We start from the raw sequence: 23,897 nt of genomic DNA, 5'->3' as shown, positions 1-23,897 counted from the left end.
CTGAGAAGTTGGACAGGGCCATGGTGAATATTGATCGGGTTCAGCTCTTTCCTTCTTCCAAAGCTGAGTTCCTTAAGCTTGGGGTGTCTGATCATTCTCCTTGTGTGTTGAGTTTGTTTGAGGAGATCAAAGTGGGACCCATGCCTTTTAAATTTTATAATTGTTGGACAGAAGAGGAGGATTTCTTGAAGGTGGTTGCTAATGCTTGGAAGGTGAAGGTGACTGGGAACCCTATGTATAGATTGGTGTGTAGGCTGAAGAAGGTGAAAGCTGCTTTGTTACTTTGGAAGGTTTTGTTGTGGCTAGCTTTTCTAAATTGGCTAGGAAAGAGGAGAGTATTGAAGCAGAAATCAAGGGTTCAGAAGATTCATTTGGGAGACAATAATACAAAGTTCTTTCATGCTTCTTTGAAGGAGAGGAGGTCTAGGAACAACATTCCTTTCATTTATAATGGAAGAAATGAAAAGGTTCTTAGTGCTGATCTGGTTACTCAGGAGTGTGTTGATTTTTACCAAGATATGTTTGGTGTTTCTAATTATCAGAGGGGAGTCCCTGAGGTGCTTAACAATATGGAGTTTGGTTATATTTTGGAGCAGTCTGAGGCTGCTATGCTGACTAGGGAGGTTACTAGGGATGAAGTGGTTTATGCTTTGTCTACTATTGGTCCTGATAAGTCTCCTGGACCAGATGGTTTTACTGCTCACTTCTTCAATGCTTGCTGGGATATTGTTGGTGATGATTTCACCAAAGCTGTGTTGAGGTTTTTCTCTTCAGGTCAGCTTTTGAGTGAGGTAAACTCTACCCTTGTTACTTTGGTTCCTAAAACTAAGAATGCTTCTAGGGTCACTGATTTTCTTGTTGCAACACTGTGTATAAGTGTATTACTAAAATTATTACTGTGAGAATGAAGGATGTTATCTTTAAGCTGGTTAGCCCTTGTCAGTCTGGTTTCATTTCAGGCAGGTGTATTGAAGACAACATTCTTCTTGCTCATGAGCGCACTAGAGATTATCATAAAACTCTTGGCCCTCCTAGATGTGCTATGAAGATTGATTTGCAAAAAGCCTATGATACTATAGAATAAGATGCTCTGATGAAGGTTATGGAGAGGATGGGATTTCCTAGTAAGTTCAGACAATGGGTATATGCTTGTGTCTCTTCTTCTAGGTTCTCTATTATGGTGAATGGGGGTTCTTATGGATATATCAAGGGTAAGAGAGGGATTAGGCAAGGCTGCCCAATGTATCCTTATTTGTTTGTTTTAGTGATGAAAGTTTTTAATGTGCTCTTGCTTGATATGGTCAAGGTGAATAGATTCCACTTACACCCTAAATGTGCTAAGCCTTTAGTGACCCATTTGGCTTTTGCTGATGACCTGTTGGTGTTCTCTAGAGCGGATTTTGGTTCTGCTTTGGCCTTGGCTGAGGTCCTTGCTTTCTTTTATGAGTGTACTGGTTTGAGAGTGAACCAAAGGAAGAGTTCCTTATTTTCTGCTGGGTTACCTGATAATGAAGTGCAGCTTTCCAGGATGTTTTGGGCTTTGAGTGTGCTTCTCTCCCTGTTAGATACCTTGGGGTCCCTCTTATCTCTTCCAGACTGAAGTACTCTGATTGTTTGCCTCTTATTGATAGAGTCTTGGCTAGAATTCAGTCTTGGAAGACTAGGTTTCTCTCTTATACTGGAAGGATAGTTATTGTTCAATCTATTCTTCAGAGCACGGTTTACTTTTGGCTTAGTGTTTTTGATCTCCCTAAGAGTTCCCTAAGAGAACTCTTAGGGAGATGGAAAGCTTATTCAGCAAGTTTTTGTGGTCTGGGCCAGACTTGAGGGTGAGGAAGGCTGCTGTAGCCTGGAGTCACATCTGTTTTCCTTATGCTGAGGGTGGGATTGGGGTGAGGAACCTTGCAACCCTGAATACTGCCTGTTGCCTAAGGCATATATGGGACATTTTTAGTCATAAGCAGACTTTGTGGGTGGAATGGGTTCAGGTTAATCTCATTAAGAAAAGGAACTTCTGGCTGAGGCCTATTCCTAGCAATGCTTCTTGGGTTTGGAGAAGGTTGTTACAGTACAGGAGCTATGGTTTGAGGTTTGTTTTTCATGTTATAGGCAATGGAAAACAAACCAGTTTCTAGTTTGACTTTTGGCATCCAATGGGGATTTTGGCTGAGCATTTTGATGCAACTTTTGGATATGATAGTAAGCTTAATGCTAGGGCTACAGTTAGCTATTGTATTGCAAATGGTTCTTGGTCTTTGCCTAGGCACTTGTCTTGCCAGTTGGGCCAAATTGCTGATAGGTTGCAGGAGAAACCTATTGAGGAGGATTATGAAGATAAGAGGATTTGGAAAGCTAGTGAGAAGGGTTGTTTCACTCTCAAAAGTACTTATGAAGCCTTGAGGAAGACTAAAATGGTGGCTCCTTGGAATGGTGTAGTTAGGTTTTCTCATAACATTCCTAAACATAGTTTTATCACTTGGGTGGCTTTGAGAGGGGGCCTTATCACCAAATGTAAGCTTCTGTTTTGGGGAATTGAGGTGGATTCAATTTATGTTTTATGTGGTAGGGCAGTGAAGATGAGCACCACCTTTTCTTTCAGTGTGACTTTTCTCTCTGTATTTGGAATAGGTTGCTGAAGATGCTAGGCTTTGTGAAGGTTACTAGAGGTGACTGGGCTAAGGAAGTGGAATGGTGCTCTTGTATGTTTAAAGGGAAGGATGGCATTGCTCTCTTAGGCAGGTTGGCTTTCAATGGGGTTATCTATCACATTTGGTGGGAGAGGAATAGGAGAGTGCATTTGGAACCTGCTAGGAGTAGCCAAGAGGTGTTTGGCAGATTATTGTTGATGTGAGGATGAAGGCTCAATCTGTGCCCATCAAAAGTGTTGATTCCATGAGGGGCAGGAGGGTTGCTGATGAATGGAATCTTGATTTCCACTTTGCTGCTCCTCTTGTTGTGGAGTGCAAATGGCAGGGACCTGAGGAGGGTGTTGTCCTCATCAATTCAGACGGGTCTTTTGCTGTTGATAGTGCTGGCTATGGTGGTGTTTTGAGGAACCATCTGGGAGAGGTTCTGGTTGTTGTGAGGGGAAAGTCTACCCCTAAATCAGTGCTTTATCATGAATTTCAGGGTATTGAAGCTGGGTTAAGGCTGGCAGATATGCTGAGGTTATCTAAGGTGGTTGTTGCCACAGACTCCATGGTGGCTTTTTCTATTCCACTTTAGCAGGGTGCAGCATGTTTTTAAAGAAGTGAACCAGGTGGCTGATTGATTGGCTCTCCAAAAACAGACCAGTTGGTGAAGAAGTTTTGTGGCCAGGTGATATTTTTTTTTGTAATATTGAGCGGGAAAAAAGGGCCCGACCCTAACAAGCAACAAGCTAAGCAAGCTTAGCAAGACAAAAAGCTATCCAAAAAAACCAACAAAAAGATACATCAAAACATTATGTCCAACATTTCCTGAGTCTAATTCTTCCTTTGGCATCATCAAGCAAGATCTTGCTCAAATCAGGTGGGATCTCCTTTGGGTTCATGATAGTCTCATTTCTCGGCCTCAGCTTTGCAAGGAAGTCAGCTGCTTGATTGACTTCACGCACCACATGCTTGACTTTACAGTGTTGGAATCCTGCCCATAATCTTTTAATACTAGCCCACACCCTCCAAGCAGGCCAAGGAGGTAACTTTGAAAAATCCGAGAGGACGCAATATGAAGCCATAGAGTCAGTCGCAATAATAACATTTGGAGCTTGAAGTTGCTGTGCTAGTTTAAGCCCCAATTCCACTCCCTGAAGTTCATGGATCAGAATAGAAGCACAATTGGCCGAGCCAGCCCCCATAGCCTGAATCTTCCCTCAACATTTCTAAGAACAGTTCCATACCCAGCAGACTGATTGTCAAGGAAACCATCTGAATTCAGCAGCAAGTATCCTATATCAGGGGGCTCCCACTTGAAACCTTTGATTTTAGGTCTGGAAAGGGTGATGCTAAGGTTCCATCTGTCAGCAGTAGTCCAATTATGAATGTTGTCTTCAGTCCTACCTTGCCAAGCAGCAACTGTGATGCGAATTTCCTCATCAATGAGCTTTAAAATACCCCCAGCTGTGTTACTCCTTTGTCTAAACATTCTATGATTCCTTTCCTCCCATATGTGGTAGATAAAACTGCTGAAAGAGAGGCGACCCAACTTAGCTAGAAGGGAATTCCCTTTGAAATGAGTACAACACCAATCAATCTCCTGCTCAATAGAAGGGAGACACTGCCTGTGGAACCCAAGCTTGCCAAGCAAAGAAATCCACACACCCTGAGAGAAAACACAACCAAACAACAGATGAAAAGTATTTTCCACTCCATTATCACATAGCACACAACAATCAGAGATATTCAAGCCCCACTGCCTCAATTTATCCTTAGTGTGGAGACCATTGTGAAAGACAAGCCAGCTGATGAAGCAATGCCTAGGGATGCAGTTTGGAAACCACAACAGATGCTTCCAAGGAACCTCCTGACTTTTTGGCCTAATTGCTTCATAAGTGTTTTTGAGAGAGTAATCACCTTGTGTACTGACCTTCCAAACTTTCCTATCTTCAGTGAGATTATCAATAGGAACCTCTGTGAGAGTATCAAAGACCCCTTTCAGAACATACCTTAGGCCTTCAGGAACACACCATTTCCCCTCATGAATGAAAGCATCAACCTTGGTCTTAAGATGTAACCCCGAGCAGTACCTGTCCATATCATCATAAACATTAAGCAAAATACCCTCTGGATGCCAAGCATCAGTCCAGATGTAAGTGTTTTCTCCATTGCCAATGAGGTTAAAGCCAGAACCTTCCTCCAGCACCAGGAACAATCATGAGGAGTATTCATTTGCCAAAAATCTTGGCCCCTGATCAGATTCTTGCTGACCCATCTCACCCAAAGGGTGTCCTTGCTAATATAAATGTCTCAAACATGCCTCAAGTTGAAAGCCCAGTTTAGAGTTTCAATGTCTCTAATACCAAGGCCTCCTTCAGACTTAGGGAGGCAGACCAAGCTCCATTTGACCTTGGCCTTTTTATGTTTAAGCTCAATACCAGACCAAAGAAACCTGCTCATAATGCTATCGATCTCCTTGTAGACCCTCTTAGGGAGCACAAACACAGAAAACCAGTATAAGACCATACTATTCAAAACAACATTAATAAGCAGCATCCTACCAGCAAAGGAGAGCAGCCTAGCCTTCCATGTGTGTACTCTGTTTTGAATCTTTTGAATAAGAGGAAGGCAATCAGCATAGGAGAGCCTCTTGGCCAGGTGATATTGGGCCTGAGTTGGTGCATCTTATTGAAGATGATAGGCTTGGAGTTGTTAGGAGAAGAACTAAATGATGCATTTTATTGTGTTTGATGAGTTTGTGTGAGTTTTTGTTTATTTTTGGTAAGGTGGGTTATATTTTGTATCTTGAGGGTTTTTATGGGCCTGTTGGGGGAGTGTTTCCTCCTAAGGGTATAGGCTAGGTTTTTTTGGTATTGTCTGTTGTTTTTTGGGCCTGGCTCCCTTAGCATGCTGATTAATACAAAAAAAAAAAAGACATTCTGGACTGGGTAGCAGTAGTAGCATCAAGGAATAAAGGCTTACCAACCCAGCTAGCTAAGGACTGAAGACCCGTCTCATCCCACAACACAATGGGAACATTTCTCAAGTTAATCCAAATAGGTATGGATTTAAAACTTTCCAACTCTCTCTCCACATTCATGTTCCATGGTCTAGTAACAAATATTCTATTACCAATAGTCACTGGTTCATGCTCCAAAATCAGAGCCCTATCCTCCTCAAGGTCAGCCTTAATAATAAAAACACTCTCACCATGAAGAGTCAAAGTCACATTACCCTTAGGCCTCCACACTCGCATCAAATTCCTTCTAGCAACATCAAAAGCTAGTCGACCACCAATGAAACTACCCACAATCCATCTCTCACACTCCATGATACGTTCCTCTAAATTAGTAGTAGCAAAACTAACCCCTCTCACCCCATCAAACTCCACAGGAGGAACATAAGAGAGAAGTTTCCTACCTGGAACAAAGGTTTTAGCAAAGAGACTAGCCCAATTAGGAGAAGACCCACCCGTAGCAGCCTGGTTTGAAGGAAGCTCAGGTTGAGACCTTTTGCCAAACATCTTAGGCACACCATACCCACTATGAAGAGCAGCTCCACCAACAACAGTACCCCCAACAACAACAGAAGAATGGGCTCTAATATTATCAGAAACAGCCACACGAGCAGGACAACGGAGCCGATTCAAACCACCCACTCCCTCAGACGAAGAAGGGACACTATTCGTCCCTCCAGCCACTCCTGACTTCCCCTCACCCATACTCAGTTTCGATGAATCACCAATCCCAAGCTTACGTAATCCATCACCTGAGATTGGAGCAGGAACCTTCACCTCTCCAATCGCCAGATCCACTCGTCAGAGAAAGATCCAGCAATTGAAGAAATTATCAGAAGAGGAAAACAAGAACAAAAGAAGAAATTGTCGGGAACAAATAGACAGAAACAGCCGTACAGAAATCAAAGAAAACATACCAGCTCCAAGAAACTTGGCTGAAACCCTTAACGGAAACACCCGCCACCACCAACACTTTGGAAATCGCACCACCCTAGAGTTTCTATCTCCTAGCACTGTAGTCTTCCAGGAGACTACCTTTGTTAGTGCCTTTCAGTTTCAGTAATGTGTACGCCGACTTCTCAAATTATATCCATGTATCTTGGTGGTGTGCTATGGCGTATGAAGACATTTAACTTCAATAACTTGGAAAATACAATTAAAAATAAACTCAGTATAAGCATATCCGAACATCATATGTATAAGCACAAGACTTAACCAACTCCCAACCAGTATATTCAATTAAATGGATTCCAACCTTCATCCTTATATAGATAGTACCCACATCTCTTAGTGCTACACCATGATGCATGAAGATGCTTAAACGAGCAAAAAAAAATATTGTTACTGAAAAAATATGATAAGTAAAAAAATAAACGAAGTCTCTGCATACAACAGTTACCACCAAGATACAAGTAACATGTACATCTGAATAGAGTCAACTGCTGAACATAATCTTGCATAAGCACACATCTCTAGGTCCCTTTAAGTTTCAGTAATATGTACCACCAACTTCTCAAATAATATCCATGTATCTTGGTGGTGTACTATGGCGTATGAAGAGACTTGACTTCAAAAACTTGTAAAATACAATTAAAAATAAAATACTAAGAAAATATATTCAGTAAAAAAGACAAAAGAGAAAATCTATGCATACAACAGTTACCACCAAGATACAAGTAATGTGCACATCTGAATAGAGTCAACTGTTGAACATGATCTTACATAAGCAAGCATCTCTCGGTCCCTTTCAGTATTAGTAACGTATACACCAACTTCTCAAATAATATCATTGTATCTTGGTGGTGCACTATGGCGTATGAAGACACTTAACTTCAAAAACTTGTAAAATACAATTGAAAATAAACTTAGTAATAGTATAAGCATATCCACACATCATATGTATAAGCACAAGAGTTAACCAACTCCTGGCTAGTATTTTCAATCAAATGACTTCCAACCTTCATCTCCATATAGTAGCCACATCTCGTAGTGCTATAACATGATGCATGAAGATACTTACACGAGTAAAAAAATAAAAGAAGTCTCTACATACAGCAGTTACCACCAAGATACAAGTAATCTGTACATCTGAATAGAGTCAACTCTAGGTCCCTTTCGGTTTCAGACTTTCAGTAATGTGTACCACTACCACCAACTTCTCAAATAGTATCCATGTATCTTGGTGGTGTACTATGGCGTATGTAGAGACTTAACTTCAAGAATTGTAAAATACAATTAAAAATAAAATATATACAAATACATCAAAACAAGTAAAATACAATTAGTGCCATGGTGACTTTGAAGGATGGGAGGTCTTTTATTTTGAGTATTCTTTATGCTCACAATGATGGGGTTTCTAGGAGGAGGTTGTGGAATGAGATGAGAATGGTTGCAATGAATTTTTAGCAGGCTTGGCTAGGTTTAGGGGATTTTAATATTGTTTTGCAGGCTGAAGAGAAGGTTGGTGGGGCTGTTGTTAGGCCTTATGAGGTGGTGGATTTCAGGGATTGTTTGTGGGATACCCACCTTTTTTACTGCTATTTTTCTGGTCATTTTCTCACTTGGACAAATGGTCAGCAAGGGGATAGTTATATTGGTGAGAAGTTGGACAGAGCCTTGGAAAATATTGAATGGGTTTCTGCTTTTCCTAATGCTAAAGCTGAATTTTTAAATCATGGTATCTCTGATCATTGCCCATTTGTGGTGTCTTTGTTTGAGCATGGAGTGTCTGGACCTAGGCCCTTTAAGTTCTTTAACTGTTGGGCAGAGGATGAGGATTTTCAGGAGTTGGTTAAGAAGGCTTGGAGTATTGAGGTGATGGGGAATCCCATGTATAGGCTGATGTGTAAATTGAAAAAGGTGAAGGCTGCCTTGTGTTCTTGGAGGAGGGACAAATTTCATAATTTTTCTGTGCAGGTTCAGGAGGCTAGGAATTCTATGCATAACTTCCAAACATTGCTTCAATCTGAGCCTGGGTGTGATTTTGTGAGGGAGCCTGAAAGGAAGGCTGTTGCTACTTATGTCAAGCTTGCTAGGATTGAGGAGGCTATGGCTAAGCAGAAGTCCAGGGTCCAAAAAATCCAGCGTGGGGATGGAAATACTAAGTTTTTTCACTGTTCCATGAAGGAGAGGAGGTCTAGGAAAAATATTCCTTTTCTTTTTAATAATGGGGGGAGAAGGTGGTTCAGGATAAAGAGGTGGCTGCTGAGTGTGTTGGATTTTATCAGAAGTTGTTTGGGTGTTCTTCAGGAGGGGATTTTGCTAATAAGTTGGAGGGGCTCAGCTTTGCTCATGTTCTCACTGAGGGCCAGGCTTTTGACTTGATGAGGAATGTGACTAGAGATGAGATTACTTTTGCTCTTTCAACTATTGGCTCTGATAAGGCTCCAGGTCCAGATGGGGTTTCCTCCTTTTTCTTTAAGGTTTGTTGGGACATAGTTGGTGACCACCCTAATGCTTATAGGGTGGTGGACTTTAGGCCCATTTCTTGCTGCAATGTTATTTATAAATGCATCACTAAGATTCTCACTTTGAGAATGAAGGATGTGATATATGATTTGGTTAGCCCTTGTCAATCTGTTTTTATTGCAGGTAGGGTTATTCAAGATAATATTCTCTTGGCTCATGAGCTTACCAGGAATTATCATAGAACTAGGGGCCCTCCTAGATGTGCTATCAAGATTGATCTTCAGAAGGCTTATGATACTATTGAGTAGGAAGCCATCTTCAAGATTTTATCTCTGTTTGGATTTCCTGAGAAGTTTGTGGGCTGGGTTAGGATGTGTGTCTCCACCCCTAAGTTCTCTATCATGGTGAATGGCAGTTCCTATGGGTACTTTAAGGGTATGAGAGGGCTTAGGCAGGGCTGTCCTATGTCCCCATATCTCTTTGTGATGGTTATGGAGGTCTTGAATGTGTTTTTGTTGGACATGGTTCATAATGGTAGATTTCATTTCCATCCTAAGTGTGCTAATCCTATTATTACTCATCTTAGTTTTGCAGATGACCTCTTGGTGTTTCTTAAGGGAGATGTGGAGTCTGCTTCTGCTCTAGCAGATGCTTTGGAGATGTTCCAGGCTTGCATTGAGCTCAGTGCTAATAAGAAAAAGAGTTGTATTTTTGCTGCTGGGATTCCTGATGCTCAAATAGGATTGATCAAGGCTATTTTGGGATTTAATGTGGCTGCTCTCCCTGTGAGATATTTAGGTGTTCCCTTGCTCTCTTCTAGGCTTACTTATGCTGATTGTCAACCTCTTCTTGATAGAGTAGTGAGTAAGGTTCAGTCTTGGAAGTCTAAGTTTCTTTCCTATGCTGGTAGGGTTACTCTCATTTGTTCTGTGGTTAATGGTATGATTCTGTTTTGTATTAGTGCTTTTGTGTTACCTAAAAGGGTGTTTCAGGAGCTCTCCTCCATTATTAATAACTTCTTATGGGCTGGCACTGCTATGAAAACCAAGACAGCTCCTGTTAGAGCTGAAGTCCTTAGTCTTCCTCATAGTGAGGGTGGGTTAAATCTCAGAGATTTATGGAGCCTTAATGTTGCTGCTACCCTTAGGCATGTGTTGGAGTTGTTTATTGGGAAGGATACTTTATGGGTTTCTTGGGTTAAAGCTAATCTTATTAAGGGGCATATCTTTTGGACCATGAGTATTCCTAATGATGCTTCCTAGAGTTGGAGGTGTATTCTTAAATGCAGGGAGCTATGTTAGCTAGGAATCTTGTTGGGAATGGTAATTCCATTGATTTCTGGTTTGATTTATGGCATCCTCTTGATGTTCTTTATAGCTATCTTACTCCTTTTTTAGGCATGATAGCAAATTGAATGCTACTGCAAAGGTTAGTGCTCTTATTGTTGATAATTATTGGGTTGTTCCCCCTATGCTTCAAGGAGCCCTGGCGGGTATTTCTGAGTTGCTGCATTTAGTGGAGATTCACCCTACTTGTGATGATGAAAAGGTTTGGACTGCTGGGACTTCTGGCCTTTATACTCTTAAGGCTACTTATGGAGCCATTAGGAAGGTGGGTGCTACAGTTGATTGGCACTCTCTTGTATGGTTCTCCCACAATGTTCCTAGACAAAGCTTTATCACTTGGGTTGCTCTGATAGGGCCCTGAAGACTAAGGCAAAGCTGTGTAAATGGGGTATTATGCCTGATGCTACATGTGTGTTCTGCCAAAACAATCATGAGGATGACTTTCATTTATTTTTTGGCTGCAGTTATTCAAAGTCTATTTGGCAGACCATTCTTAGCCTCCTTGCAGTGCTTAAACTCTCTTTCCTTGATTGGGATCAGGAGATAGCTTGGTTGGTCAAGTTTTGTGCAGGTAAAGACATGGTTGCATTAGTGGGTAGGCTAGCCTTTAATGCATTTGTTTATCATGTTTGGTTGGAGAGGAATAGGAGAATCTTCACTGGGAAGGCTGAATCAGAAAGAGATATCCTTAGAAGGATTGTGACTGATGTTAGGATGAGAGTGTCTGGTCTTCCAGTTAAAGCAAATGACTATTTTCGCAGTAGAGGTGTTGCCAATTATTTTAACCTATAGTTTGAGTTTAGGGCAGTGAAGATTACCTTGTGTGAATGGGTGAAGCCACCTTTTGGCTATGTGATGATCAATGTTGATGGGTCCTATTGTAAGGAGTCTGCTGGGTATGGTTGTATCCTTAGGGATCATAGGGGGGTTGCTATTGCTGCTGCTCGAGGGGCTGCTATTCCTATTTCAGTTTTGCATCTTGAGGTTCAGGGTATTGGGAAGGGGCTGGAGCTTGCTCTTAGGCATGGTTGTGATAAGGTTATTGTTGCAACTAATTCTAAACTTGCTTGCACCTTATTATCCAATTGCTGTTTGTCCCCTCCTTGGCAGTCAAAGTTTTTGGTCACACATGTTCGAAGAATGCTGCTGCAATTTGGTTCTTGTAAGATTGTGCATGTTTTCAGAGAGCCCAATAAGGTGGCAGACTTCTTGGCTAATACCAGACCTGTTATTGGTGAGGAGGAGCTTGGCCCAAGTGATCTTAGAGGAGAGCTTCAACGTCTCTTGCAGGAAGAGCAACATAGAGTAGTTCGACAAAGAGTCAGATGATGGTTGTTGTTGCTTAATTTCTTTTTGGCTAGTGTGGCTTTTGTTGGTTTTTTGAGTTGTTTGTGTGGCTGTTTGGCTTGTTGTTTTGGGATTGGCTTTTTTTTGCCTCTGTTTTTGTTGTTGTTGTTCCTTGGGTCAGGCTCCCTTAAGTCTGCTGATCTATGCAAAAAAAAGAAAAGATTAACAATCTAGAAGTCTAATGCACTCTAAAATCCCACATTCTGTATACGATCTTGGAATATTATCATCCAAACGTACATTAACGCGTGGCTTTAACTAAACCGGTGTCTTACACCACATCATCTCGGTCGCTCATCATGGTTGGCCAATCAAACCAATACAAACCTATCAAGTTTGCTCTAGTTAGGGATTTCAACCTCTAAACTCAAACTTTTGGATTCAATTTTGTTTTTTTATTAAACCATAATTCCATTCATAAGTGATAACAACCACAAGATTACATGGTAGATAATTCTTATTCCTCTGAAAACTACATGGGAGTTACATTAGTAAAGTTCGCCAAACTTTCGAATGTAAAGTGCCTCATGGAGGGAAGAAATTGACAAGACACAAACTCAAACAACGGGGCTCACTTAATATTGTGTTTATAACACTCAAATAATCGCAGCAATTTCAACACATCCTAATACTAATCTTGGATAAACTACTCAACCAATTACAAAAATACAGAATGTCTAGTTGTACAATATAAACAAAATACTATTTCATACAGTTACCCCGATAATTAATATTAAAATCAATTCACACCCACAAAAGACTATTTCTAAAATACAAAATAGACCAACTCCATACATACAACTCAAGTCTACAATCAAAGGACTACACTCGGCACAATAAAAAAATCCAAAATACTAATACTAATATCACACACAAAGCAGTATAAAATATTAATATCACATACAAAGCAGTATAAAATACTAATACTACTCCTTATACAATCGCCGCTATAAATATATCTATATAGTCTGAATTACTAACTCGATACATTTTTTTTTTTTGCATTGATGAGCTAGGTTTAAAGGGCCATACCCTGAACAGCAAAAACAAAGCTAAAAAGCAACAAAGGAACTAAAACAAGAAACAAGAAACTATTAAGTCCAAGACTTTCTCATTCTGATTCTACCCTCTCTATCTTCTTTGATAATCTTCCCTAACTCAGGAGGCATGCTATTAGCATCCAAAATTATCTTAGCAGCAGGCTTCAACTTAGCTAGGAAGTCAGCACTCTGATTCACTTCCCTAACTACATGCTTCACATGACATTCCTTGAACCCAACCCTCAACTTCTTAATGCTCATCCACACAGACCAAGCTACCCAAGGAGGCAACTTCTCAAAATCAGAAAGCAAATAGACCACAGCCATAGAATCAGTTGCCACCCACACATAATCACTATGCACTTGCTTAGCCAACCCAAGCCCCAACTCAACTCCTTAAAGCTCATGAACTAGGATGGTAGCAGGGACAGCAGTAGCAACTCCCATGAGGCGAGCAACACCCAAGTCATTCCTCACAATGGCACCAAACCCAGCAGAACTAGCATCAAGAGACCCATCTGAACTAACAAGAATCCAGCCAAGGGGAGGAGGAGACCATTTATAACCCCTGACCTTAGGTTTAGATAAGCTAACATTCAAATTCAACCTCTCAATAGCAACAAAATTCTGCATATTGTCCTCTAGCCTCCCCTTCCAAGCAGTAGTTCTAACTTCATCCCAAATAATATTAGCTAAGTCAGCAGGACAGAGAGACTTCTGCCTGAACACTCTATTGTTCCTTTCTTGCCAAATGTGGTAAATGACTGCATTAAATACCAGCCGACCAACTCTAGCCAGGACAGACTCACCATGAAAATGTCTACTGCACCAATGAACTGCATCCTTAAGAGAATTAAACCCAGTCCAAACAAAACCAAGATCAGCAAGAAGCCTGTGCCAGAGGTCTCGAGAAAAGTTGCAGCTGGAAAAAAGATGGCTTTCTGTCTCAATGCTAAGGCCACATATACCACAAGAAACATCAATCTGCATTCCCCAAGAGCTCAATCTGCCCCTAGTTTTCAACCCATTGTTGAGAGCAAGCCAAGAAATGAAGCTATGCTTAGGCACATATTGAGAATACCAAACAAGAGAATGCCAAACTACAGCCTGGCTCTTAGGCCTAATAGCTTCATAGGTATACCCCATGAGAGCTCACTCTACAAACCTTCCTGTCCTGATTCATGCTTTGCACAACCACCTCATGAAGTCTTGAGAATACTACATTAGGAATAGGCTGAAGGAATCTAGGCACATACCAAGCTCCATCCCTAATAAACCCTGCTACTTTAGTATTAATGCTGAGGAAGGAACTATATCTGTGGTGCTCTTCAAAAAGCTCATATAACACCCCAAGAGGATGTCAGTGATCAGTCTAGAACAAAGTGTCTTCACCAATCCCAATAATATGGAGTCAAAATTCCTAAGCCTTAGCCCTACCAGCAAGAATTTTCCTCCAGCACCAAGAACAGTCTTTAGGTGCATCCATGATCCAAAAGACTTTATCTCTAATAAGATGCTTTTGGACCCACTTAACCCAAAGAGTGTTCTTGCTGGTCACAACCTCCCAAATATGTCTCATGTTCATGGCCTGATTAAGAACTTCAATATTCCTCAACCCAAAACCACCTTCAACCTTAGGCAGACAGACCAACTTCCAATTAACATTGGCTCTTTTAGAGCCTAAGTCAATCCCAGTCCAAAGGAATTTACTAAAATTTTTATTAATCTCATTGTAAACCCTTTTAGGTAAGACAAACACAGAGAGCCAGAATATCAGCACACTATTCAAAACCACATTCACCAAAAGAAGCCTATCAGCAAAGGTTAAAAACCTAGCTTTCCAGGAGTGTACCCTTCTTAATATTTTCTGAATCAAGGGTAAGCAATCAGAGAAAGACAACCTTGTGGACAGAAGAGGCAAGCCAAGATACCTGATAAGCAGAACCCCTTCCTGGAACCCTAAAATCCCCAGCAAATCCAACTTCAGCTGCTCCCCTAATCCAGCCAAAAACACAGCTTTTATTACAGTTGGCAGCCAACCCAGTGCCCAAGAGCAAGCCATCCAGAACTCTTTTAAGAGCAACAGCAGAAGCAACATCTCCCTTCATGAAAATCATAAGGTCGTCTGCAAAACAAAGATGAGTAACAACAGGATTTTTACATTTAGGATGCAATTGAAAGTCACCAACCACCCTCTCTTTATGAATAAGACCAGCAAACACTTCCATCACCATCACAAACAAGTAAGGTGAGAGAGGACAACCTTAACTCGATACATATTACCCAGTACAATCACCAAAAGCTTCGATTTAAATTCATTGTAACACACCTAAACACACAAATGTCATTCATACAAAAGACCATTTGTCTTGTTCAAAACAATAGCTAAAAAAATATTGATTCAATTCAGTAATCAAATAGTAAAGCACTACAAAAACGAAAAGGCAAACATAACCTAGACAATAGAAACGAAGCACAGCAAAAACCATGGATTTCACCAACCTACATAAAAATAAGACACACCAAAATAGTAACTCAATTTATAAACAACTCAACCAATCACATAAACACGAAAGACAAAAAAGGATTATCTTGCAAGCTCATCTAATAACGCAAATATTTCAGTTCAGTAAACGAAATGATTCAGTTCGTACTTATATCTATTGAGGATGTCTTGCTCAAAATAATAGCTAGAAAACAAATGATTCAGTTCAGTAAACAAAATTAAATCAAACACGACTACAAATGGAAGAGCAAAATAATACCTCGACAGTATATGCAGACCAAAAACACAACCACCCAAGAAAAACACCAATTGATATAAGTACGAAGCACACTCAATTAATAATTTAATTTATATACAACTCAAACAATCAAATAAATACACAAGACACCTAAAGATTATTATTATGAACTCTTCTAATAACACAAATACACCAGAACACTCCGACACATTACACATAATTCGTGTGCACGTACAGAAGCATACAAACACAAATGGAGATCATTAACCAATGCCCAATGCCTATTTCAGTTAGACTCCTATCGAAAACTGCTAGGATGAAATACGACAAATAGTATACAATCAAAACCATCAATGCTTTATATACAACAAGGGATTGGTTTAATGAACTCCAACGTTCTAGCTCTACGTATCACTGTATCCGCATTATGGGAAGATAAAAGAGAAACATGGTAATGACACACAACTATGGTGGATGATGGGCCTAGAAAGTTTCCTAAATAGGTCACCACCCGCAAGTATACGGGCGTCAAGTGATAATTCCGGTAAGTCCGGTTCGTTCCTCAGAGACTAAGTTAATCTATTCTAAATCCTATGACTAATAAGGTTTTCTTTGAAATTGGTTTTTTTATTTTGTGATAGAATACTAAAATACTAAAATAACGAGGGCAATTAATAACGATGAGAGTAAATCAGTGGGATGGAAGTCTAGGGTTTGAATCCATTATAACTAGGCATAAATATCGACCTAAATCTTATATCGTGTATGGCTCACTATGATTGATTTTCTACGACTCTAACTATTGCCTATCAACTATCAAGTATTCTCCATTAAAGGACTTAACCTAAATATGACGAATCAAGACTTATGAAGCATAGGTAATGAAAGATTTACACACGTTTTCAACATTCACCTATTAACTAAGGAGTATTGGCCATTAAAGAGATTATCTAAATATGACTAATCAACTCGAAAACATAAATGAAGAAGAAATCATGAGAATTTATAGAAAATCAATGCATGAGTTGCTTATCAAAGTACTAAGATATTAAGTGAAAATTTACACAAAATCATAATTTCATCGAAACCCTAGATTAGATAAATTAGCTACTCATCACTAAAGAGATCATAATCATGGTGGGAGAGATAAAAATTAATAACATTAAAGAAAGAAAAAGATTCGGAGAAGAAAACACCTTTTTTCGCTTTTTTTTCGCTTCTGCGCAGCCAAACAGAACCTTAGGGAAAATCATTTTCTCATAATCCCGGAAACGATTTTCAGGTGAGAAAATAATTTTCCTTCTCTGGTTTTTCTCTCTCTCTACTGTTTTCTCCTTCTTTCTCACTCTAAAACTTCTCTTTATCTCTCTAATACAATAATATAACTCTCTCTTTCTCTCTCTAACAGGATCAGTAAAGAAAGAAGAAGAAAATATGAGTTTTAATGGAGTTATATAAAATTAATTCAATTTCTCTCTCTCTACAAATCAGCAGCTCTCTCTCTCTAACTCTTTCAATATAAACCCCTCTTTCTTACAAAGAGAAGGATTAAAGAAGAAGAAGAAAAGAAAAGAAAAGCTTTAAACTCTCACTTTCTCTCTCTAGCTCTCGGTCTTCCTCTTTCAATGGCCGTGAGCTGTTCTTTTTCTTCCTGTTTCTCTCACTACTCTCTGTTTATCTTATAGTCGACTCTCTCCCTCTCTGAAAATCCTTCTTAGTCGTGGAGAAGAGATGATTAATGCTCCTCTGGTTTCAGCCGTGAGAGATAGTCCTCAAAACCGAGGTGAGCTTCCCCTCTTTAAACCGTGATCCCCCTTCCTGTTTTCTTCTCTATTTTTGGTTTCTATCTTCTTTCCATCTTCATCCTTTTCTTTCTGTTTTAAAGAGAAATACATATCTCTCTCTTTCCATTGATTTCCAGCTTTTTTGATTCAGCAAAATCCTCTTTCCATAAGCTCTCAATCGAGTCCATGTTCAGCTCCTTTCCCTTCTCGGTTTCCTTTTTATTTGGAAAGAATCCTTACCTTCACGTTCTCCATCTCTACTGTTGAGATTGAGAAGTAAGGAAGGATATATGAAACGGCCAAGTCAGCGTGTCTCTGCTGGAAATACGGATGATTCAGTGCTTCGGGCAGTATTTTAAGTAAGCTGCAACAACACTTAAGATGGATCCATGTGTTCGGGAATAGCTACAACCGTTGATCTGTCTAGTGCGTCTAAAAAGAGCCCGAAACACACCCTTTACGCCCGAGAGTATCCCGAGACTTATTGGCACCATTAGATCTGATTCCATCTCTTGCGCCACATGTCTCGAGAGGGATTCGGGTTGACCTTTGGTCAACAGATTAAGACCCACACTTGATTAGCTATAATTTTCGCATCTGGACTCCGATTCCACTTCCGCTTTCGCCGATGGATTCGTCTTGGACTCTACTTTCATCCGAGCATCAAAATTGGCCTAATCACCAGACTACAATAATCTCCAAATTACCAAAATGCCCTTTGTATGCCTTTCTCCCAGTTTTATCCGTCTTTCAGATTAAACTCCGTAAGAAACCCCTGAGAAAGAGAAACAAGCAATTCATCAAAGTAATTGCTCGAAACGAACTAACTAGCCCAAATTAAGAGATTCTGATGAGGCATTTTCATGACTCATCAAACATCCCCAAACTTAGATTTTGCTAGTCCTCGAGCAAAACAGAAAAATAAAACTACACCCATTTCGCCACTTTCGTAGGGACTCACGATTGCACTTAGCACGTGCAACAAGCCGTTAAACCTCTAGGTTACCCAAGAGGACGAGTTTTGTCTCGTGAGGGTTTGCAGTGAATATACCCACAAAATTCAAAAATTTCAAAAATGCAGAAGGGTCTAAATATAGTATGGACTAAAAATGTTCATCCGGTAAGTTTCCGAAAGTTAATGGAAATGAAATCAAAGTTGACCAAACCGTACAAATGCTAAAAATCCCTTCACTAGTAATCAAGACCTAAAGTGCACATGACCCGCCAATACGAGTATCATTTCGGTTCCAAACAGACAAGACCTCGATTACCTTGTCAATACATTTCGCCTCGACTACTGCCTCACGGTCATACACTCAAAAATTCAAGTCACTCAGAAATGTTTCACTCAATGTGCGAGTATGAGCATGAAAAAAACTCAACACATTACAAAAGACGGACTAAATTTTTGGTAAACGACGGATCTCATAGAAAGGAAACAACCACTAATACGGAATGGGGAAGCTAACCAACTCTTCTCACCTGATCAACTATCTAACAATGCTTCCTAGAGGTCGATAGACACTAATGATGATGTGACTAGAACTCCTGAGAACTCGACATCTTCAAATCTTCAGGAACTACTTCAAGGGATGAATACTCAAACACAACTAAACAAACACTTTTCCTTTTTCTCTTTTTTTTTTTTTTTTTTTGAATACGCTTCTGGTAATAAAACTCAAAATACACAAAGTACTTTCTTAACACTTTCCTTGGGTATAATTCTCTCTACTTTGCTTCATGCCTTATTCTCAGGGTTCTAAATGATGAGGTTCCTATCTTCCTCTAGTTGACACTGTTTTCAAGTTTCCAGACTACAAGAGAAAGGTTTATTTCCTGATGACATCCCTAGTGGTTGTAAAATTTGAACTCAAGAGATCAACTGAGCTCTAATGAATGTTGCGAGGTTGAGTAGCTCTTCACTCTACTCGGAGTTAACGCAGAAGAGGTCACTCAAAGCAAAAAGAAAGGTTCAGAATCTCACATAGGTTAAGTCTCCACTAATGATCGATTAAGTTCTCTTAGAAAAGTCTACTCTTCACCTATCTAACACTCACATGGCTAGTGCACAGACAACTTCAAGACTCGAAATTCGTGGAAAAACCTTTAGCAAAAGTGTAGTACAACCAACTAAACTCTAGAACTATTAACAAGCAAAAACAACTAGACTCACATTTTCAATCCAAAAACATAAAATTTTGAAAAATTTTGAACCCTTTTGAATTTTTGAAATAAGGACTAAAAATTCAATCCCCTATCCCCAAACTTAAACCGAACATTGTCCTCAATGTTCTGAAGACTATGTAAAAAATGATAGGATGAGGGAAGGATATTACCTGATTCGGAAGTCCTAAGCGTGGGTTGCCTCCCAGAAAGCGCTAAGTTTAACGTCTTCAGCCAGACGAAACAGATGATTCAACAACCTTAAGAAACAGCTCCATAAACCAATAGGCGAAACATCTGAGGATCTACCCAAGACACGAAGTGATTAGTGAATGATAGTCCCACTCTTGTGTAAATATGTTGCAGTACCTGTGAGACTATCGTGATGAGGTAAGAATCCCCAAACTTAGACGACAATAAAGTCGTTAAGTTTGGCAATGGACTAGCAGAACTATAGTCCTGATAGAAAGGATCTCTGTAGGGAGGAGAAACCAAGTGAGAGATTGCACAAACTTCCCAACATGCTCCCGATGGACACAATGCAAGAGGATCTTGAGGACTATCAAAGACGTCTATACTTAGACTAGCGGTTTCCAAAACAGGTATGTTGGGTAGTTCCAAAGGAATAACCCGGCCATCCGACTCTAAGTCCTCAAAAGTCGGTTTAGATAAACCTTCTATGCTCTCTCTTATCCCAATGTAATCAGGGTCCTTAAAGGCATCTAGATCTTCACCTAAGTCAAGTGAGCTAATGGTCTCATTCAACAAGTCAAGTAGCCATGACTCATCATCTTTGGTTGTGGAATGACTCTCAAGTTTATCCACATGAAAATGGGATGAAGGTGTTGACGTCGGAGATAACACAACCTCGACTTTTTGCTCCTCCAAAAGGGGCACAAAAGTCTCCTCAGAATTAACAATGGGTTCACACGGTGGGAATTGTGTCTCCATGATTGACAACGTAATTGGTTCAGACACCAACCATGAGCTAGATTCCAACATGTTATCCATCTCATTAATAATACTCTCCTCATCTAAGCTCAAAAGGGCTAATAGAGTTTCTAAGGGATCTCTCGACTGAGTCGTTGGTAATCCATCTTGAACTAATAACTCTACCAAGTTCAACCCACTAAACTCATCTATGTCATCCGGATGGAGTCCAGCATTAAAAATATTCATTTCCACCGTCATATTCCCAAATGACAATCTTAAAAGACCACTTCTACAGTATATGACAGCATTTGATGTAGCTAAAAATGGTCGACCTAAAATGACAGGGATTTGACTCTGAGTATCATGAACTGGTTCAGTATCTAAGATGATGAAATCTATAGGAAAGATGAACTCACCAACTTTTATCAGAACATCCTCTACTATGCCACGTGGTCGCCTGACAGACCGATCTGCCAACTGAAGAACTACAGAAGTAGGTTTTATTTCTCCTAAACCTAACTGTAAGTACACAGAGTAAGGGAGAAGGTTGACACTAGCACCTAGATCTAACAAAGCTCGTTCGATCTTATGGTCCCCTATAGTGCAAGGTAATGTAGGGCTTCCTGGATCTTTGTACTTAGGTGGAAGGTTTTGTTGGATGATAGAACTCACTTGTTGAGTTAAGAAAACCTTCTTATGCACATTCATCTTACGCTTTCTAGTACATAGGTCTTTAAGGAACTTAGCATAAGCTGGGATCTGTTTAATTGCATTTAGTAATGGAATATTAATGTTGACTTGTTTAAATATTTCCATTATCTCCTCGAACTGAGACTTTTTCTTTGGCTCTACGAAACGCTGAGGATACGGGGCTCTAGGAATGTAAGGCTCAGGCACTACAGGTGGTTCCTCAGACTCAGGAGCCTTCTCAGGTTCTTTACGAGGGACACTAGTTGGTAAGGTGGGTTGCTCAGAGTTTAGTTCACTATCTTCGGGAACTCCTACCTTATTGTCAATTACCCTACCACTTCTAAGGGTGGTTACTGCATTGGCCTGATCCATTGGTTGTTTACCTAGTGTACCTTTTGGGTTTTGCTCAGTTTGACTAGGAAACATACCCTTTTCCCTCTGGCTAAGGGCTTCTGAAAGTTGACCTACCTGGATTTTCAGACTATTCAAGGATTGGTTGGTCTCTACTTGGCTATTAGCTAGTTTTATGAAGGCCTCCTCTAGAGAGTTCTTGTTCTCCGGAGGATATTGTGCACTAGGCTGAGTATAGGGATTCCTAGAGGCATTAAACTCAGGAGGGTTTATTGAACTGCTAGGTTGACTCTGGTTTTGACCTTTGTACCAAGAGAAATTGGGATGATTTCTCCAACCTGGATTGTACGTGTTGGAATAAGGATCATACTTCTGACGATTGTCTGGCCTAGAGGTTTGATAAAGAAAATTGGCCTGTTCTTTTTTTTTTTTTTTTGCATTAGTAAGCAGGATTAACGGGCCTGACCCTTACAAGGAAAAACTAACAAAGAAAAACAACAAAACACAATTACACGACATATTTCTTTCTAAGTCTAACATAACCATCTTTATCCTGCTTAAGAATTAAAGCAAACTCATTTGGTAACCAGGAGGGGTCTAGCTCGAGAATATCAGGACCCGGTTTCAACTTCGAGAGCCAGTCAGCTGCTTGATTCATTTCTCGAACCACATGGACAATCTCACAAACCTCAAAGCGACTCCAAAGAGCCTTAATTCTGTTGAAGAGCCACCAAGTAGTCCAAGGAGGGTCTTTACTGCCAATCGAAAACAACCCACAAGCATACAATGAATCAGTAGCAATGGTCACTTTCCTTAGGTTTAGCTTTGCTGCTAACTTCAGACCAAGTTCCACCCCTTGGAGTTCATGAACAATGACAGAATCTCTAGTAGCTGAGCCAGCAGCTGCAGCCAGAACCTCTCCCTTACTGTCCCTTATCACTGCTCCAAACCCAGCAGAATCCAAGTCCAGGGCACCGTCTGAGTTAATGAGAAACCAGCCCTCTCGAGGAGGTTTCCAAACATGTTTCTGGTAAGAAACAGCAATCATAGGCATCTCAATATTCCATCTGCTCAAGAGTTCAGCATTTGCTGAGTTGCATTCCACTTTCCCCTTCCAAGCTGACAGAGCAATCTTCACTTCATTAATAATCAACCTAAGAACTGTTGTTGCTGGTCTGCTCTCATGCTGGAAAAACCTTCTATTTCTTTCCCTCCAAATCTGAGAAATGAAGGTAGTGAAAACCAAACCCCCTAACCTCCTTTTTAGGAAACTTCCCTCCAAGGTACCAATAAACCAGGTCAGTTCATCCTCCCAGGAGACATTGACTCTTCTCTGAATGCCCATAAGATCGGCCTGTTCTTTTTCATCATAACCAAATAACAAGGTACACTTGTTCCCTGTATGAGAAGGGTCTCCACAGACGGAGCACGGATAAGAGGTGGATTCATTTACAACACTCATGATGTGAGTGGGATCCTCCCTGAATGCTTTAGGCTGACCAAGCTCTAGGGCTTCTATTCTTCTAGCCATGGCGGCGAGTTTAAGTTCTGACTCATCAACTCTATAGATACCACCTGGAGTAATATTTGTCCTAGTAGGAGGTCCTCTAGAAGTTTCCCATTGGTGGGATTTCTCAGCTAATTCTTCTAAAAAGGCCATGCAATCATCAGCACTCTTACCGATAAACCCGCCATTACAGAATGACTCTACCATGGATGTAGTTGAATAATTTAGTCCATCATAAAGAATCTGGACTAGTCTCATTTTTTCAAAACCATGATGTGGACACTGCAGTTCAAGTTCTTTGAACCTCTCAAGATAGTTATAGAGAGACTCTCCTTCTTGTTGCACAAAACTGTTAAGACTTTGCCTTAAAGTGATAGTTTTGTGTTTAGGGAAGAATTTCAGAAGGAACAAATTGCTTAATTCTTCCCATTTAGTAATGGAATGAGGTTGTAAGGCATACAACCAAGATTTTGCTTTCTCTTTTAAAGAGAAAGGGAACAACCTAAGTCTCAAAATTTCATCAGGCATATTGGGGAGATTCATAGTCCCACAGATTTCTTCAAAATCCCTAACATGGTGGTAGGGGTTCTCGTTCTCAACCCCACGGAAGGTAGGGAGCATTTGAATAATGCTCGGCTTCAACTGGAAGTGAGTCGTGGAGTGGGGTAACCTTATGCTTGATGGTTGACTTTTTCTAGTAGGATTCATGTAATCCCTGAGTGTCATAGGTGGGTTTCCGCCCCTGGCTTGGTCTGGATTTTCACCCATAGTGTCACTCAAAGAGAGATTCGCTAAAAGATTACTTAAATGTGTTTCTCTACTGATGAAACGACCTCTCTTATCACGATATCTATCGGGCATAAACTAGAGCCCAATGACCAAGGATATTCTCAACAAAACTTTTTTTTTCTTTTTTTTTTTAAATCGAAAACCGA

At 40.3% G+C, this 23,897-nt stretch overlaps 4 protein-coding genes across 4 annotated transcripts; 3 read left to right on the top strand and 1 right to left on the bottom strand.

The window, feature by feature from the left end:
• The first annotated feature begins 1,781 nt into the window (after window positions 1-1,781).
• LOC147557400 (uncharacterized) lies at window positions 1,782-2,851 on the top strand. The gene is made up of 3 exons (XM_086658845.1): window positions 1,782-2,089; window positions 2,201-2,440; window positions 2,629-2,851. Exons 1-3 carry the CDS (start codon window positions 1,782-1,784, stop codon window positions 2,849-2,851), a joined length of 771 nt encoding a protein of 256 aa, XP_086514971.1.
• A 5,087-nt stretch (window positions 2,852-7,938) lies between these two features.
• LOC147557399 (uncharacterized) lies at window positions 7,939-9,365 on the top strand. The gene is made up of 3 exons (XM_086658844.1): window positions 7,939-8,001; window positions 8,098-8,718; window positions 8,838-9,365. Exons 1-3 carry the CDS (start codon window positions 7,939-7,941, stop codon window positions 9,363-9,365), a joined length of 1,212 nt encoding a protein of 403 aa, XP_086514970.1.
• A 93-nt stretch (window positions 9,366-9,458) lies between these two features.
• LOC147557398 (uncharacterized) lies at window positions 9,459-11,732 on the top strand. Its single transcript, XM_086658843.1, has 5 exons — window positions 9,459-10,253; window positions 10,346-10,398; window positions 10,455-10,703; window positions 10,868-11,111; window positions 11,196-11,732. The coding sequence occupies exons 1-5, from the start codon at window positions 9,459-9,461 to the stop codon at window positions 11,730-11,732; spliced, it is 1,878 nt and encodes a 625-aa protein (XP_086514969.1).
• Window positions 11,733-21,963: 10,231 nt separating this feature from the next.
• LOC147557397 (uncharacterized) lies at window positions 21,964-22,917 on the bottom strand. Its single transcript, XM_086658842.1, has one exon. It carries the CDS (start codon window positions 22,915-22,917, stop codon window positions 21,964-21,966), a length of 954 nt encoding a protein of 317 aa, XP_086514968.1.
• Between the last annotated feature and the right edge of the window lie 980 nt (window positions 22,918-23,897).

Source organism: Eschscholzia californica, unplaced genomic scaffold, assembly GCF_041429995.1.
Source record: "Eschscholzia californica isolate CP2 unplaced genomic scaffold, dmEscCali1.0.p SCAF_2, whole genome shotgun sequence".
In the NCBI taxonomy this organism is placed as follows: domain Eukaryota; kingdom Viridiplantae; phylum Streptophyta; class Magnoliopsida; order Ranunculales; family Papaveraceae; genus Eschscholzia; species Eschscholzia californica.
Note: the sequence above shows the minus strand (reverse complement) of the source record. Positions and strands in the feature narration are given on the sequence as shown.

Coding starts and splice junctions, on each gene's coding strand:
- LOC147557400 (XM_086658845.1), top strand. CDS start 1,782: ATGGAAAGCTTATTCAGCAAGTTTTTGTGGTCTGGGCCAGACTTGAGG. Junction 2,090..2,200: donor TACAGGAGCTATGGTTTGAG/GTTTGTTTTTCA, acceptor TGGATATGATAG/TAAGCTTAATGCTAGGGCTA. Junction 2,441..2,628: donor CCTTGGAATGGTGTAGTTAG/GTTTTCTCATAA, acceptor TATTTGGAATAG/GTTGCTGAAGATGCTAGGCT.
- LOC147557398 (XM_086658843.1), top strand. CDS start 9,459: ATGGTGAATGGCAGTTCCTATGGGTACTTTAAGGGTATGAGAGGGCTT. Junction 10,254..10,345: donor ATACTTTATGGGTTTCTTGG/GTTAAAGCTAAT, acceptor TCTTAAATGCAG/GGAGCTATGTTAGCTAGGAA. Junction 11,112..11,195: donor TTAGAAGGATTGTGACTGAT/GTTAGGATGAGA, acceptor TTTAACCTATAG/TTTGAGTTTAGGGCAGTGAA.
- LOC147557399 (XM_086658844.1), top strand. CDS start 7,939: ATGGTGACTTTGAAGGATGGGAGGTCTTTTATTTTGAGTATTCTTTAT. Junction 8,002..8,097: donor TTTATGCTCACAATGATGGG/GTTTCTAGGAGG, acceptor ATTGTTTTGCAG/GCTGAAGAGAAGGTTGGTGG. Junction 8,719..8,837: donor TGGCTAAGCAGAAGTCCAGG/GTCCAAAAAATC, acceptor AAGGTGGTTCAG/GATAAAGAGGTGGCTGCTGA.
- LOC147557397 (XM_086658842.1), bottom strand. CDS start 22,917: ATGAGTGTTGTAAATGAATCCACCTCTTATCCGTGCTCCGTCTGTGGA.